Source organism: Eubalaena glacialis, chromosome 9 (genome assembly GCF_028564815.1).
Source record: "Eubalaena glacialis isolate mEubGla1 chromosome 9, mEubGla1.1.hap2.+ XY, whole genome shotgun sequence".
Lineage (NCBI taxonomy): Eukaryota > Metazoa > Chordata > Mammalia > Artiodactyla > Balaenidae > Eubalaena > Eubalaena glacialis.
In genome coordinates, this window is record NC_083724.1 from 109162926 (window position 1) to 109178841 (window position 15916).

The following is a 15916-nucleotide window of genomic DNA, read 5'->3' on the forward strand; positions in this document are numbered from 1 at the left end:
AAGTGTCTTTAACGTGTCCAGGATCCCCGGACCAGGACTCCTTACCGCCCTCCAGCTGTTTCTAGATTCTCCTCTGCCTCTCCGGGGTGGGGTGGCGTGGGCGTCCTGTCTGGAGTGCGGGCCAGGCGGGAGGGCTCCGCCCCACCCACTCCCAGCTGCCGGCGGAGGGGCTCAGGGGCCCCTGGGTCACTGAAGAGCACACGCGGAGTCGATGCTTACCTTGACGCGAATGCCTGCCCGGGTACAGCTGTAAGTACCCCAGGTGTCTCGGCCTTGAAGTGTTTTTGCGTGTCTCTTGTTTGTGAGTGTTCTGAAGTTGCTGCAGATGAATTTGATTGCTTGTTTTGTTGAAGTGATTCTGCAGAGGGAACCCTGTAACACAGCCTGTCTGTGTTACACACTTGGGGGGTTTCCTCCACAGGTCTTCAGGGCATCTTACGCCTAGATTTGGGGTGCCTGCTGGGACTGGTAGAAACTGGGGTGGATCTGCCCAGAGACACGCGGGCTTTGGTGGCTTCTGCATGGGACCTGGGGCATATATGTGTGTGTCTCCACACAGAGGGGACAGTGGCTAAGAGTGCCCTGACTTTAGTGTCGTTCAGACCTGGCTTCAGTTCATGAAAAATTCGATTTCTGGTCTACTTGCTGGTCATGGACCACGTTCCCTAATCCCCAAACCCCAGTTTCCTCATCTGTTATGTGGGGATAAATGTCCTGCCTTCTCTTAAAGGAATCAGTGAGTGTCAGGTGCTTCAAGTAAGGTCACACTGGGACTGCTAGCTGCTGTCCCCATCTCTTTGCCCCCCCTTTCCTAAACCCATGCAGCCCTCCTCCCTTTTGTTTTAACAGTACAGCACACGCCTTAGACAAGTCACAGTGTGGTCGGGCGGAGAACAGCTTTCTTTGTACAGTGGAGTTTAGCTGTTTTGGATAAGATCCACCCTACTCACTATAGGTTAACTTTTGGGTCTTGGTGGAGATTTGAGAGTTTTTAGTCTCCAAGTAACACTTGTACAGACTATCGTTTTGGCTGATGCCTAATCCATTCATTTGTGTGACTCAAAGTATATTCACTGAAGAGTGATGGTATGAACGTCTCCAGATTCTGTGCGTGCCCCATGTGTGGAACCTAAAGCCTGGAATGTCCCGGGTATGCTTGTGGTGGGGGACCTGTGCGATGTAGGCGTGGAGTAAAGTCGGCCACTATGCTTCCATTGGTAGCTTAATATCTGAGAGGGAGTCAAAGTGGAGGAACCCTGCCAATTACAAGTCTTATAATAATCATAGCCATGTTTTATCGAGTGCTTTCTTGAGTCTAGTCCATTGCCAAAGCTCATGTCGTTAAATCTTCACAAGAGTCCAATGAGGTGGGTACAAATTTTATAGATGAGAAAACGTAGGTGCGGAGAGAGAGGCTACGTAACTTGGCCAAGGTCACTTCTGGGAAGCAGCAGTGTGGAAATTCAAGCCAGGTCTTCCTGACCCTAAAGGCCATGGTACGCTCTATCACCGCTCTGGGTGACTGTAGAATGTTGACTCTGGTTAAATAACTTGCCCAAGATCACACAGCTGGTAAACGGCAGAGTCAGGATGCAAGTAAGCCTGCTCTTAACCACTTTGCTCTGGTTCCTCTGTCCCAGGCAAGGTCCGGGAGATGGAGTGATCCATGTGAGGCATCATGCCAGAGCCCCGGGTGCCCCGGGGAGGCATGGGAATAACTGCAGTGCCTGGGCTCCTGGGCCTGGATTAAATAGGAGGCTCATTTTCCCCTCCTGGTATTTGTTTATTCACAAATTAAATTATAACTATACTAAGGGAAATGATTAACAAAAGAAAAAAATCATCCATCCTGCTACTGGAAGCTTTCATTTTTTTCTCTGTTCCTTCTCGGTTCTTAACTCTGATTACATAATTGTTCTGCTTCTTTATTTAACATTAAACTCACGATTCTCCTTTTTATAGCTGCATACTATTGCATGAAATTGATATAATCCACTTGACCACAACACATCTTTCTGCCAATAGCCTTTTTATTTTTGGATTGCTTCTCTTAGTGTAAATTCTAGAAGTAGAGTTATTAAAGGATTTAAATACATTTATTGTCATATAACTTGTTCAGAGTCATATTATGTATACAGCCCCCAGAAGTATGTTATTCCATTGTTTAACCTCACTAACATTTGGTTTTATATCTTTTTTAAAAAATGTGTTTTGCTATTTTAATAAGTAGCAAAGTAGCACCCTCCATCTTTTTTTTTTTTTTTTTAAATAAATTTATTTATTTATTTATTTTTAGCTGTGTTGGGTCTTAGTTTCTGTGCGAGGGCTTTCTCTAGTTGCGGCAAGCGGGTGCCACTCTTCATTGCGGTGCGCGGGCCCCTCACTATCGCGGCCTCTCTTGTTGCAGAGCACAGGCTCCAGTCGCGCAGGCTCAGTAGTTGTGGCTCACGGGCCCAGTTGCTCCGCGGCATGTGGGATCTTCGCAGACCAGGGCTCGAACCCGTGTCCCCTGCATTAGCAGGCAGATTCTCAACCACTGCGCCACCAGGGAAGCCCCCTCCATCTTTTAAATTTGTATTCTTAACAAACCAGGGAGACTGAGTATTTTTCATGTTGGTTCCCTAATTTAGGTAGTATAGAAATAATCCTTTGGCGTGTTTGATGGTGTATATTTTTCCCAGTCTGTTTTTTATCCCCCCTCTTTAAGTGGTAGTGTTCAGGTTTTTTTTTTAGATTTTCCTTTGGAGAATTTCAAACATATACAAAAGTAGAGAGAATAGTATCATGGATTCCCACCTACCCATCACTCAGTTCCAACAATTATCAACTCATGCCCAGTCTTGTTTCATCTATACTCTAATGCAAATATCCACTCCTTGGTTATTTTGAAGCAAATCCCAAGTAAGATATTTAATCCATGATGATTTCAGTATCTCTAAAAAGGTAAAGACTTTAAACACCCATAGTTTTTCTATACTTTTTTCTTTTCAAATTTGGTCAAACCTATTGAATTTGTTCTTATTTTATTTTCTGTTTCAAAAGAAGGATTTTTCTCAAAAGCTAGGCAGAGGCATTAGAGAAGGAGTGAAGGGTCAGTTTTGATACCAACTGGATTCAGAGTCTGAAGAGAGACCCTCGGGTTTGGAGCGCAGCTGACGGGTCTGGTGTGGAAGGAGAGGATGGGTGTCCTAAGCCTTGCCCTCACCTGGCCTTCTCCTCTTGCAGCCTCACCTGTCACCATGAAGCTGCTGCACCCAGCCCTCCCCAGCTGCCTCCTGCTGGCTCTGCTCGGCGTGTGGACAGCTGCTCCTGAGGCTCACGCTGTATCCGTGGGGACACCCGCCATCAGCGCAGCCTCTTTCTTGCAGAACCTCATGCATCGCTACGGGGAGGGCGACAGCCTCACCCTGCAGCAGCTGAAGGCCCTGCTCAACCACCTGGATGTGGGAGTGGGCCGGGACAACGTCTCCCAGTCCATGCAGGGACCGAGGAACCTCTCGACGGTAAGGCTCCTGGCTCTGCCCAGCACCGTCTCTGTCCTTTCAAGGTTCCCAATCTAGTTGGGGGCAGGTGAGCCTTGATGACAGAGCAGAGGGGCCACTTCTTCCCCCACGGTCGGGATCAGCTAGTCTGAGTCTCCAGCAGCGCCTCCCGACCTCCTACATGGGTGTTTTGAAGCCCTTAGCAAAGGGCAGCCATGAAGCAGGGGCTCTTAGCCCTCCAGACCCTTCCTCAGAGCTGCACTGGGATCTCCTGGAACTGCTGGTAAGCTGGAGCTCCCGGGTCAGCTAATATTTCTAATAGAGTTTCTGCAAAGCCCTTTGCCCATTATCCTAGGTGAGCCTCAAAGTACCTCTACATGCAGGTGGCAGATCTTCATTATATCCTGTATATACTGAGATACTAAGGGACCCACAGTGAGTTCTGGAGGGACCAGGATTAAGACTCAGGTATTTTGGCTCCTGGTTCTCTGTTCTGTCTTCCATATCATCTTGGCTAATCAGAGTCTGAGGCTGCGTGTGGCAGCCAAATATAAGTCAGCCAGCAACGTCTTTATCTATCTACTTTGTTCCCTGTGCTGAGTGTTGTGAGAAATAGAGAAAAATGAGTCATGTTTAGGGAGTTTACTGTTAAGATGGGGAGCTCAGCCAACCAAGAACAGAGTTAACTGATATTCAAATGAAGCGCTAGATGCTGTGGCTTGGATAGTCATTACAGGATTCAGAAATGAGAGAAGCGGGTGAGTGTGCACTAGATGGTCAAGGAAGCTTCTGTGTGGGGCGTCCTGGAGCTTCGCCTTGAAGGAGAGCAGAGTTTGGAGAGACCGAGTGGCCGGGCTGTGGGGGGCCATGTGGCGTGTATGCAGAACCACGGGGGCGTGGTGCACGTCTGAGTCAGAGGGGCGGCTGCCTTGGGGGGCTCGTGCAGCCTGACCCCAGAGGCCTCCCGGCTCAGCAGCAGAATCTTGGGGTCACCGAGTCCAGCCCCCAGCATTTTTTTTTTTTTTAAGATTTTTTTGATGTGGACCATTTTTAAAGTCTTTATTGAATTTGTTACAATATTGCTTCAGTTTTATGTTTTTTGGTTTTTTGGCCACGAGGCATGTGGGATCCCAGCCTCCCTGACCAGGGATTGAACTCGCACCCCCTGCATTGGAAGGTGAAGTCTTAACCACTGGACCCCAGGGAAGTCCCAACCCCCAGCTTTGTAGGCCCAGAAACCCTCACTCGTCGGCACTCCCAGAGAGCTGGCTCCCTCAGAGACAAGAGCCACGTAAAACCAAACTCAGCGAAAGACCGACGTGTAACTGTCTAATTAGAAGTAAAATGGCAGTGTTTCACGGGAACGGTGTGTGAGAACCACTTAACCTGATGCCTCCCAAGGGAACTGAGAGCTCATGCCCACTGGGCAGCCCACACTTGCTCCATGGCAGACCTTGAGTCTTCAGATTTCCCCCGCTTCCTTCCCCAATCTCTGCCAACACATCCTGCAGGCTGGGGACATTACTGTATATGGTCCAGGAGACTACTGTTCCCCTTAGACACCTGTGCTCAATAGCTCTGGAGAAGTATGTGAAATCTGCATTTTACTGTAATAGCTCCCTGGGCTGTTGTAATGTGGCCAGATTTGGGATCTGGGAGAAGCTGTATCTTCAGGTATGCACACAGAGGCATGTTTCCCAGAAACCACACCCTGGTCATAATGATTGGAATTCGGTTGTTCCCAGAACTTCTGGGTAGCCATTTACAGATGGGTGAGCGGAAGGTATGTATGGGTGGCTGATCTCTAAGATTACTTATCAGTCTTTCAAGTTTAGGGACCACTTTGCTCTCATCCTTGGAAATTAGTCTGCAGGTTCCGTGAAATTTGAACAGTTGCATCTTCTATTTTCCGTCTGGGAAGGCTCATCAGGGACAAGGTGTGACTTTGTGTCCTAAGAGGCTTTCTGCCCCTCCCACTTGGTTTCAGTGCTTCAGTTCTGGAGACCTCTTTGCTGCCCACAACCTCAGCGACCAGTTGCGGATTGGGGGGCGTGAGTTCCAGGAGTTCTGCCCCACCATCCTCCAGCAGCTGGATTCCCGGGCCTGCTCCTCCGAGAACCAGGAGAATGAGGAGAACGAGCAGGCGGAAGAGGGGAGGCCCAGCTCAGTTGAAGGTGAGCCGGCACGGGAAGGCAGGGCCTGGTCCGTGCTTGTCTGCACGAGGACCGCTGGGCTGATCAGATAGAGCTGCCCACTGAATGTTTGACCGGTTATCATCCTCTTATCATCGTCGGGAGGGGCGAGTTGGAGTAATGACTATACCGGTATCTCGTGTGCTCCCAAGACCGGTCCAGCACATTGCCAGGCCAGGCAGCGTGGCTGGTGAGCGTGCCGTCGTGGGGCTTTTGGACCAGCCTCGAGGTGCTCTTTTTGGTCACTTTTCCGTTTTGGTTTTTATTAAACTACCAGGGGGCCAACACCTTGATTTTTGAGTTTAGCATTTAAGGCCTTTCACAGTCTGCCCTCAGCCCACTTCATCCTCTTCCCCCTCCCCTGCCTGGTACCCCTGCTCCAGCCACAGTGGTTCACTGTGGCCTGTGTGTGCACACGGCTCCCTTGGACCTGGATCGACCTTCTGCAGTCCTGTCATGCTGGTGTGAGCGGCCTGGCACTTGGTACCTAGCATGTGCCACCTGTGTCACACCCCACGTCGTTTCCTGCTGTCGTTATTTAACTCCTATGGTCTATAGCCTTTCACGTTTTCATCTGCCCCTCCGTCTGAAAGGTAAGCTGCTTTTGGATAGCAGCTTTGGTGTATATTTTTAGGCTTCTCCACAGCACCCAGCAAGAGGTGGACTCAACAAGCATTTACTGATGGGTTGGCGGACCTCTGTCTGCCCCGATTGCCGCTGAGTTCAGAACGGGCTGCCCCCCGGCAGCAAGAGTACCTCCACCCTCAGTAATGGAGGCCCTCGTCTGTTCTTGTTCCTCCACAGTGTGGGGCTTTGGTTTCCTCAGTGTCTCACTGATTAACCTGGCCTCTCTCCTGGGAGTGCTCGTCCTGCCGTGCACTGAGAAAGCGTTTTTCAGCCGTGTGCTCACTTACTTCATCGCCCTGTCCATTGGAACGCTGCTGTCTAACGCGCTCTTCCAGCTCATCCCAGAGGTGCAGTAGCAAAGAAGCGTGCGCGTCCTCTCTCCCTGGGGCGTCCCCGCCCCGCCCCTGTGCTCCAAGGCACCTGACAGCCGCCACCTGAACCATTAACTTCTTCCTCATGTCAAGGGATGCAAATGACTTCTGCCTCTGGATCTCAAGGGCCTCCTCTCACTCCTGGGGGCACCCAGGTTTGCCTCTGGCCTCTTCAGGGGATGTCAGATGCAAGGCTCTCAGCACTTGTCCCCCATGCTGGGGACCTGTCAGCCTCATTCCCCAGTCAGTGCCTTTCCTAAGCCCTGTCGGCAGGGCTGGAAAGGAAAGCAGCTGGTGGTGGCTATCCCTGCCCTTGGTCCTCCGGACCCCCCCTCTGTTCTAAGTAGAGGACCTGGCCGTACTCAGATGTGGCCACCAAGAGATGATCCACCTGGAATGAGGTGGAAAGAAAGAGGTTACCGACTGAAAAGTTGTATTGACCTAGAAAGTACGTGATCCTTTTTTTTTAAGCAGGCCCTAATCCACAGTATAGAGGGCCAAACACAGAATCAAGACTATTTAATGAAAAAAGCGAAATCAAAATTACCAAATAAAGGAAAGGGACCCACCGTTCTTCACACCTTGCATCTTGACTTTTTCCTGATAGGACTGACTTCCTGGCACCCTTACTTGACTGTTCTGAAATGTTTGTTGATTTTGTTCTTTAATTGTAACCACTGAGGAGCTAAAAAAAATAAGACCCAAGGTGACAGTCTGCCCACCTGTCAGCTCAGGCAAGGACGTGCAGTGGGGCGATGGGTGATGTGTGGACCTTCTTTGAGAATGTTGATGGCCGCCTTCCATAGGCAGCTGCCTGCCCTTTCCCAATCAAAAGACTCTATGGGATGCCCAGCCTTGCCTTGCCTGTTCCCTCTTCATGATGAGGGGAGAAATCTGGTTTAAGGTGAACCATCTTGATGCTATATCAGAATTCCACATGAATCTAGCAAGCACTTCTCAGGGCAGGCCTCATCTTGGGCTACTTTTTTTTCAGCTCCAGAAATTAAATTTATTAATTTTTTTTCAAGATTGGAAATGAAGTGCTGTGTTGCCTGTTGAATGGGAATACAATAATGGTACATACTCCGCCCCTGGGCTCACAGGGGAGGCCTCATCCTGGCTCACTTTTGTCCTGCCCGGAGTGTGTGACACTGGGAAATGGTAGAGGAAATATTTTTCGACGGGGTGATCTTGGAACTCTCTTCTCTACACTGCAGCCCTCTCAAAGCAAATGGAAACAAACAAATAAAGCAAAACCTGAGGGAGTTCCCTGGTGGCCTAGTGGTTAGGATTCCAGGTTTCCTGTGCCATGGCCCAGGTTCATTCCCTGGTCGGGGAACTGAGATCCTGCAAGTTTCGGGGCATAGCCGAAAACAAAAACAAAAAACAAAACAAGGTCATAGGAAAAAAAAAAAAAAAGGCAACAAAACCTGAGATGTTAAGAGAATGGATTTTGTGGCCATCGGGCCTTACTTGTCCGTCCCTTCTGCCCTGCACGTCCGACTTTGTTGAGTCCTGCACAGAGCAGACTGGGTGCGGGGAGTGTCCCATGTGCCTGCATAGCGAGGGTCAGACGTGCCAACACGGCAGCCCAACGATCGATCAGTCTCTTCCCCTTGCTCTGGTTTCCTGTTCCATAGAGCTCTCGAGTCCAAAGTCTGCTGCGCAGCCCCTGGCTAGGCCTGAGCACACCTCGGCTACGGGCCAAGACAGGACCTGCCCTGCCAGGCACAACAGCTAGCAGGTGGGACTCAGCCCCCAGGCAGCAGGGGCGAGAGACGCGGGGTTCCAAGGCCACCTCGAGTTCCTCCCCGTTACTCCTGAGCTGATTGAAGGAAATTCCATCGGACTTGAATCACTAACAAATGTTCTGTTTCTCTCTCCCTCCCTGCTTGTCTCTCTGATTTTTCTTGTTTTGCCTCCTTTGTTAATATCCACCAAAACCCCCTCCCACTCTACCTCCCGCCCTCTCCACCGCTCTCCCTGAATGGCGGCTGCTGTGCCGTGGGGCGTTCGCCCTTGTCCCTGTCCTGGGTGGGGCTGGCTCCCCCTCCCCGGCAGTCTGGGGGTACGGTCTCCTCTGTGTGACCGTCATCTCCCTCTGCTCCCTGATGGGGGCCAGCGTGGTGCCCTTCATGAAGAAGACTTTTTACAAGAGGCTGCTGCTCTACTTCATAGCTCTGGCGATTGGAACCCTCTACTCCAACGCCCTCTTCCAGCTCATCCCCGAGGTATGGCAAGCCAGGGCCCTTGCACAGGAGCACGCCGCCTCCTGGGGGATGGCGGGACACAGTGGGAGGGCCCTCCGTCTCCACAGAAGGCCTAGAGAGGAGGTCCTCTCCTTTTGGAAAGTGAAGCTAGGACGTAGGCACGAGCGAGGAGAGGCAGGTTAGAGAAGGTTTGAGAGCTGGTTCAAATCCCAGCTCCACCGGCCACAAGTTCTGTGCCCTTGGGCAAGTCACCTGACCTCTCTGTGCTTCCGTTTCCTCATACGTAAAACGGGAAGAGTAATAAGGGCGGACCTCAGGGTGATGCCGTGAGGGTTACGTGAGTTAATGTTTCTTAAACACCTGGTGCTCACTATCTGTTGGGTGAAGAGAGGTAGTGTAGTTAGGTCACATTATGGCTCCCAATTTGGAGCTTTTGGCACCAAAAACAGAATCCGTAGGTCTCAATGAAAAGCTCACTTCTCCTCCGTAGGGCATTAAATTCTAAAGACAATCTGTCTTTTGCATCAGAAAATAAGCTAGAGAGGTATGAGGATTAAATAATGAGCTCCTAATCCATTGAAGGGCCTTTATATAATAGGTGTGCAGTAAAGTTTTGCTGTTGGCAAAAAAAAAAAGAAGAAGAAAAGAAAGAAAATACGCTAGAGAGAACCCACCAGTCTGGCCTCACACATGTTGATGGCACCTTTGCCCCTTCGCCTGGGCTAACCAGGAAACCCTTCATGAGAGGGGAGGAGCCCAGTGTCTGTAAGGCTTAGCAGGGCCTTGGAGGAGTTTCTGATCCCGTGTGGTCTCTGCGTAGACCTGCTGATGGCAGGAATCCTGAGGCGCTTCACTGTGGGTAGTCTGACAGGCCTGGATGAGCCGGAGGTGAAGCAGAAAGATGACGCCCCGGGCTCCTTATAGCACTTTGTTTTCCAAGATGCGGTTTTGTGTTTTCTGAGTTGATCCTTAGATCACCTCTGTGATGTGTAGGAAACAAGGAATGTTGTACCCATTTAACAGATACAGAATCTGACCTGCACAAGAGCTCATATCTTAGTGCTTTTTGTGGAGAACTGTTAGTTACCTCTTTTCACTCCACTTTTCCTTAAGATGATTTGACTCTCCTGGAAAGTTGGCCAGAATGAGTAATTTCTATTCTAGAACTTGACCTTTAATGTCTCTTAGAAAACTACACTAAGAGATTGCATTTCGTCCCTTTAAAATAGAAAAGAAAAACACTTAGCTTTTAAGCAGCCCGGAGTTCCTGGTACTGATGGTCTTTTATCTGGGACCCATTCATGAGAAGGCTGGCGTTTATTCGAGAGGCCCATTTCCTATCGGAAAGCTTAGGAGCAGGTCAGCAGACACTTTCCCAAGGCCCCCCTGCACAAGTCAGGAGCATCATCAAGAATGCAATTCTCCTGATTTCTACTCCTGTCTGCTTCCCAATGGAGTCTTTTTTCTTTCTTCCTTTTGGCCATAATAAGTGAAGTTTCCAGAAACCAAGACAAAACCCCCAAAATTGACACATGCAGTCACCCAGTCTGCTTTCTTGGTTTTGTGGTCACTGGGAGGTCTGCGGTCAGGAAGATGCCGCAATTCTTACTATTTAACTGGACAAAGGATTTCCCATTTTAGAAAGTATAACTGTACCATCTCCCTGTGTGTTTACAGGCAGATCAGCCAGGAACGCTATATAACGATGAAAACAAACACGAGTGTCTCCTCCTTAAAGATGGAATCTGCCGGCAGAGTCTGCCCTTGTAGCAGAGCACCAGGAGAAATGAAGACAGAATCCTCATTAAAAGTAGAAAGCCACATCCAAGGCTGTTCTTCCTGAGAGTAAAATTCTAAAGACTATTTGTCTTTTGCATCAGAAAATAAGCTAGAAAGAACCCAGCAGGTCTGGTGATGTGACATTAGGGAAACATCAAGGGCTAGATTTTTGCTGGAAAGGGATTGAGTACATGGCAGAGTTATCCCGGCCTCTTCCTTTCCTAGAGTCAAGTGGTTAAAGAGATGAGAGGGGACCAGTGAAGATTTTTCTATATTCTTAAACTCATTTTTTTTTCTTGGGTCCACAGGCTTTTGGTTTCAACCCTCTGGAAGATTATTATGTCTCCAAGTCTGCAGTGGTGTTTGGGGGCTTTTATCTCTTCTTTTTCACAGAGAAGGTCTTGAAGATGCTTCTTAGGCAGAAAAATGAGGTGAGGCCTAATCGTTGGTAAAAAGAAGCGCCTCTAGGGAGAGCATCCATCTCAGAAATGTGTCCGATAGTGGTGTTACCTCAGTGCCAATCCAGTGAGCTTACCTGGATCCTCCCGCTGTGGATTCAAACCCACAAACTATTTCCTGAGTAGCTATCTCACTTCACCTCAGGAGGGTATTAGCAGTGGGTGAGGGCGAATCATCAGCCATGCGAGGAGCAGCTCTAAACGCTCTTTGCTGTGCCTCCTGGCAGGAATGAGTGTTGGCCCTGAGGTCACTCCTCTGAGGTCCGTCCCATGGCAGCACCACATGCCCTTCGATTCAGCTTTCTCCAACACCTTGCCCTAGGTTTCTGTCCTATTGCCTGCTTGTGTTTTCTTGGATGGTGGGAACGAGGTCTTCCCGGTGCTTGGAGCTCCTGCTGGTTGGGTGGTTTTGGTGAGCGTTGCACGGACCCAACCCCTCCCTGTGGTCCCTCCAGCATCATCATGGACACAGTCATTATGCCTCTGAGACGCTCCCTTCCCAGAAGGATCAGGAGGAGGGGGTGACGGAGAAGCTGCAGAACGGGGATCTGGACCACATGATTCCTCAGCGCTGCAGTGGCGAGCTGGACGGAAAGGCCCCTGTGATGGATGAGAAGGTCATCGTGGGCTCCCTCTCTGTCCAGGTCAGTGGGCCATCCACTGCTGGGCAGGCAGGGGCCCTTAAGCGGTAATGGCCTTGATGACTCGGGCCTACCTTGAAGGTCCGTCGTCCACCCTTTGACAGGGGGGCTTTCTTGCAGGACCTGCAGGCTTCCCAGAGCGCCTGCTACTGGCTGAAAGGTGTCCGCTACTCTGACATCGGCACACTGGCCTGGATGATCACCCTGAGCGACGGCCTCCATAATTTCATCGATGGCCTGGCTATCGGTGCCTCCTTCACCGTGTCTGTCTTCCAAGGCATCAGCACCTCGGTGGCCATCCTCTGCGAGGAGTTCCCACACGAGCTAGGTAAGTGTGCTGACACCCCGCCCCCCAGCCCCCTCCGCTTGTGCCGACTCCTCCCCCCACTTCAGAACACACATTATCATTAACTAACACATTGTCTATGCTATGTGAAATCCAACCACTAATTCTCAACAGCTGAATTAATAATTGAAAATTGATCATTGGACGGGACTTCCCTGGCTTTCTAATGGTTAAGACTCCACGCTTCCACTGCAGGGGGCACGGGTTCAACCCCTGGTCAGGGAGCTAAGATCCCGCATGCCACACATCATGGCCAAAAAAAGAAAGAAAGAAAGAAAATTGATCTTTGGAAATGATGGCATTTTTTACTGGGATGGTTGTTTCCCCATAGTCCCACAACCTGTGGCTGTTTCCTCACCTCTACACTGGGCTTAATACTGGTACCTACCTCATTGATTTATCGTAAGAAACAAAAGGAAAAAATAGTGAAAAGGACTTACTGCGTGCCATATACTATTCTAAGTGCTCAATATAGGTTATCTCTTATATCCTATTCATCTTCCACAGGCTGAGATGTATGTTAGAAGTCTGGTCGGTAGAAGAAATAGATGAACCAGGGGTTGGAAGGTCCTTGGTTTTATCAGAGGGAGAGTGTAAACTAGACTTTTTGGAGGCTCAGACACTCAAGGTCATGTCCTGGCTTTGACACTTATCGGCTTGTGACTTTGGGCAAATTACTTTAACTTCTCTCAGTCTCAATTTTGTTTTCGAAAAGTACCATTCATTGCAGTTTTGAGGAAGGAAGCTCCTTCTGTTTCACCATCAATCAAAAGAGAAATGAGGCCATTGCTAGATGGTTTTCCCTTTTGAAAATCCTGTGCATTGTGTTCAGCCTCTAGGCTGGATGTACACTCCCAGCCTCACAGGTGGAGACAGCCCCTTGGCGTGGTGGTGAAGGGGGCCCTAGTCTTGTCACCGTGATCTCCAGTCTGGGGCCATCTTGATTTTCACCCACACTCCATCCAGCGTTTAAGCATGTCCTCATCAAGTTGTGTGTCCCACGACCTAGTATGAATCTTCTGTCCACACCCTCCCCTCTTGTTGTCCCCACCATAGGAGACTTTGTCATCCTGCTCAATGCCGGCATGAGTATCCAGCAGGCTCTCTTCTTCAACTTCCTCTCTGCCTGCTGCTGTTACGTGGGCCTGGGCTTCGGCATCTTAGCTGGCAGCCACTTCTCTGCTAACTGGATCTTTGCCCTGGCTGGAGGAATGTTCTTGTATATTTCTCTGGCTGATATGGTAAGTTTCCATAGTTTTAATACCTTGTAGGCAAAACTGGATCGGGTTATGAAATTCATTGGATTGGGAGGACAGCTAAGGGGCATTAGTTAGTTTTGTTTTTTTTTTTTTTAATAAATTTATTTATTTATTTATTTTTGGCTGCATTGGGTCTTTGTTGCTGTGCGCGGGCTTTCTCTAGTTGCGGCGAGCGGGGGCTACTCTTTATTGCGGTGCGCAGGCTTCTCGTTGCAGTGGCTTCTTTTGTTGTGGAGCACAGGCTCTAGGCACGCGGACCCTAGAGCTTGTGGGCTCAGTAGTTGTGGTTCGTGGGCTCTGGAGCTCAGGCTCAGTAGTTGTAGCACACGGGCTTAGTTGCTCTGCGGCATGTGGATCTTCCCGGACCAGGGATCGAACCTGTGTCCGCTGCACTGGCAGGCAGATTCTTAACCGCTGAGCCACCAATAATAACTTTATTGAGGAATCAAGTCACATGCCACACGATTTGTAAATAACAGTGTACTGTTCAATGCCTTTTAAGGGAACATTAAATTTTAAAGGATGAAAGGCCTATGTTCCTTTAGCATATGTCGTTAAAGAAAATGATGTATCTCAACTCCAGGGTCCTTACTTTAAGTATTACAGAATAGAGACTTATAGATAAAGAATGGGGGAGGGAGGGAAGGAAGGAGAGGAAATTACCCATAATTATTCTCCCCCAAAACAACAACACTTGGGTTTGTTTCTTTTTCATCTCAGTGCCTTGTGTTTGTTTTTAAGTAACTCTAATCACATGGAGTACCCAATTTTATATCCTAGTTTCTTTTTTTTTTTTTTTTTTTTTTTACTTAATACATCCTAGACATTTTTCATGTTGCATACTCTTTAAAAGCATCCTTTTCTCATTAGCAGTAGTATTTGGTGAGAGGATTTACCTTCTCCAGAACAAGAATTGCTGGTTCAGGAGGGATGCGTGGTTTGAGGTTTTAATATGTATCGCCAAATTGCTTTCTAAAAAGCTTACCCTTCTTTAATTTACATCATTAGCAGTGTCTGAAAGTGTACATTGTACCCGCTAACATTTGGTATAACCATTTAAGTAGTTTTGTGTTTGCTAGTTTAATACCTGATTTGTTGCATCTTTCTAACTAACAAGGTTGATTTCCTTCCTTGTTGGCATGATGTGTTCTTTGGCAGGTTTGCATGAATTATTTTCCATATCCTCGGAAAGCAGTTTTTTGTTTTTGTGTTTTTTTTAATATTTATTTATTTACTTGGTCATGCTGGGTCTTAGTTGCAGCAGGCGGGCTCCTTAGTTGTGACATGTGGGATCTAGTTCCCTGACCAGGGAACGAACCTGGGCCCCCTGCATTGGGAGCGCGGAGTCTTAACCACTGCACCAGCAGAGCAGTCCCGGAAAGTAGTATTTTTGATGAGATGATGAGAGCACTGACCACCATGGTCCATCCTCAGCCCATGGAAACATCTTAGATTCTCTCCTCCGGTGGGTGGCCCTCCCTGGGGTTAGGGTATTTTTGTCACCTGCCTTGCTGGCCAGCAGCTAGAGGCCTTGAGTCATGGCAATGCTTAGTTCCATTCTCTGGCCCCTTACATGGTTGCTGAGTTTCCCAAACAAGTGACAACGTTCTGATAGCAAAAAGACCTTTTGAAGTGTTTTTAAAGATCACAGTAATTTTTATCAAAGTGGTTATTTTTAGTCTGCATCTAAACACATCCAGGGTTACATGCATGTATAGTACTTTGTTTCACTTCCATAGCTGTAAAGTAGTGGTAACCATCTTGGAGAAAGGCTCTAACGTTTAAGTTCTAGAAGTTATTGCTGTTGATTTTCTTTGTAAACCAATCGTATATTATATATCTTTATTATAATCGTATATTTATACTAATGATTATGGTGGCCTTATAATATAAAAATATAATAATAGTAAATGTTGTAATAATTGTTAGGTAATATATATATGACTGAACTGTCCTGCACTTAAAGGTTAAGAAGGAACTGCAACTCTCGTGTTTTCTTCTTCTTCCTCAGTTCCCTGAGATGAACGAGGTCTGCCAAGAGGATGAAAGGAAGGGCAGTGTCTTGATCCCCTTTGTCATCCAGAACCTGGGCCTCTTGACTGGTTTCGGCATCATGCTGGTCCTCACTATGTATTCGGGACAGATCCAGATCGGGTAGGGCCCTGCCAGGAGCCGGCGGCATTGGCAGTCTGGCCCTTGGCTGCCGATCCCTGGCCCGAGGACTCCTCATCCAGGAAGCACCTCGGAAGAGGCAGTTCTATTAAAAACTGTGACATGGAGACTGTATTCCTGCATTCAAATGTTAGCTGTTTTTAAAATGCTGTATCCTAGGAATAAGCTGCCCTGGTAACCAGCCTCTAGGTAGTGCCTCTCTCCCTTTCCTCTTCTTTCTCAGAGCGATTCTGGAACTGAATGCAGCTTAAAAGACAAGACTAACTTTTTTCTCTGGTTGCCCTGGCCTCTTTCTCTTCCAACCAGCACTGAGACATTTTGAATCCTTTGCCCGACAATGCAAAAAGATAGCCAGGGCTCACAACTTGGTTAGAAATAT

The 15916-nt window shown here is 48.5% G+C and overlaps 1 protein-coding gene across 2 annotated transcripts in view; it reads left to right on the plus strand.

Moving 5' to 3' along the window:
• The window catches only part of SLC39A14 (solute carrier family 39 member 14), a 45510-nt gene extending 29859 nt beyond the window's left edge, over positions 1–15651 (plus strand). Inside the window, exons 2-9 of one of the 2 annotated variants that reach the window (XM_061200680.1) lie at positions 3226–3503; positions 5470–5656; positions 6479–6648; positions 10970–11092; positions 11575–11763; positions 11881–12088; positions 13163–13347; positions 15377–15651. In XM_061200680.1, the coding sequence (XP_061056663.1) occupies positions 3240–3503; positions 5470–5656; positions 6479–6648; positions 10970–11092; positions 11575–11763; positions 11881–12088; positions 13163–13347; positions 15377–15523 (1473 nt within the window). In that variant the 5' untranslated portion in view covers positions 3226–3239 and the 3' untranslated portion in view covers positions 15524–15651. Of the gene's footprint in view, positions 1–3225; positions 3504–5469; positions 5657–6478; positions 6649–8733; positions 8904–10969; positions 11093–11574; positions 11764–11880; positions 12089–13162; positions 13348–15376 lie in introns of both variants that reach the window. The other variant, XM_061200679.1, reaches the window with a different exon arrangement.
• Positions 15652–15916: the final 265 nt, after the last annotated feature.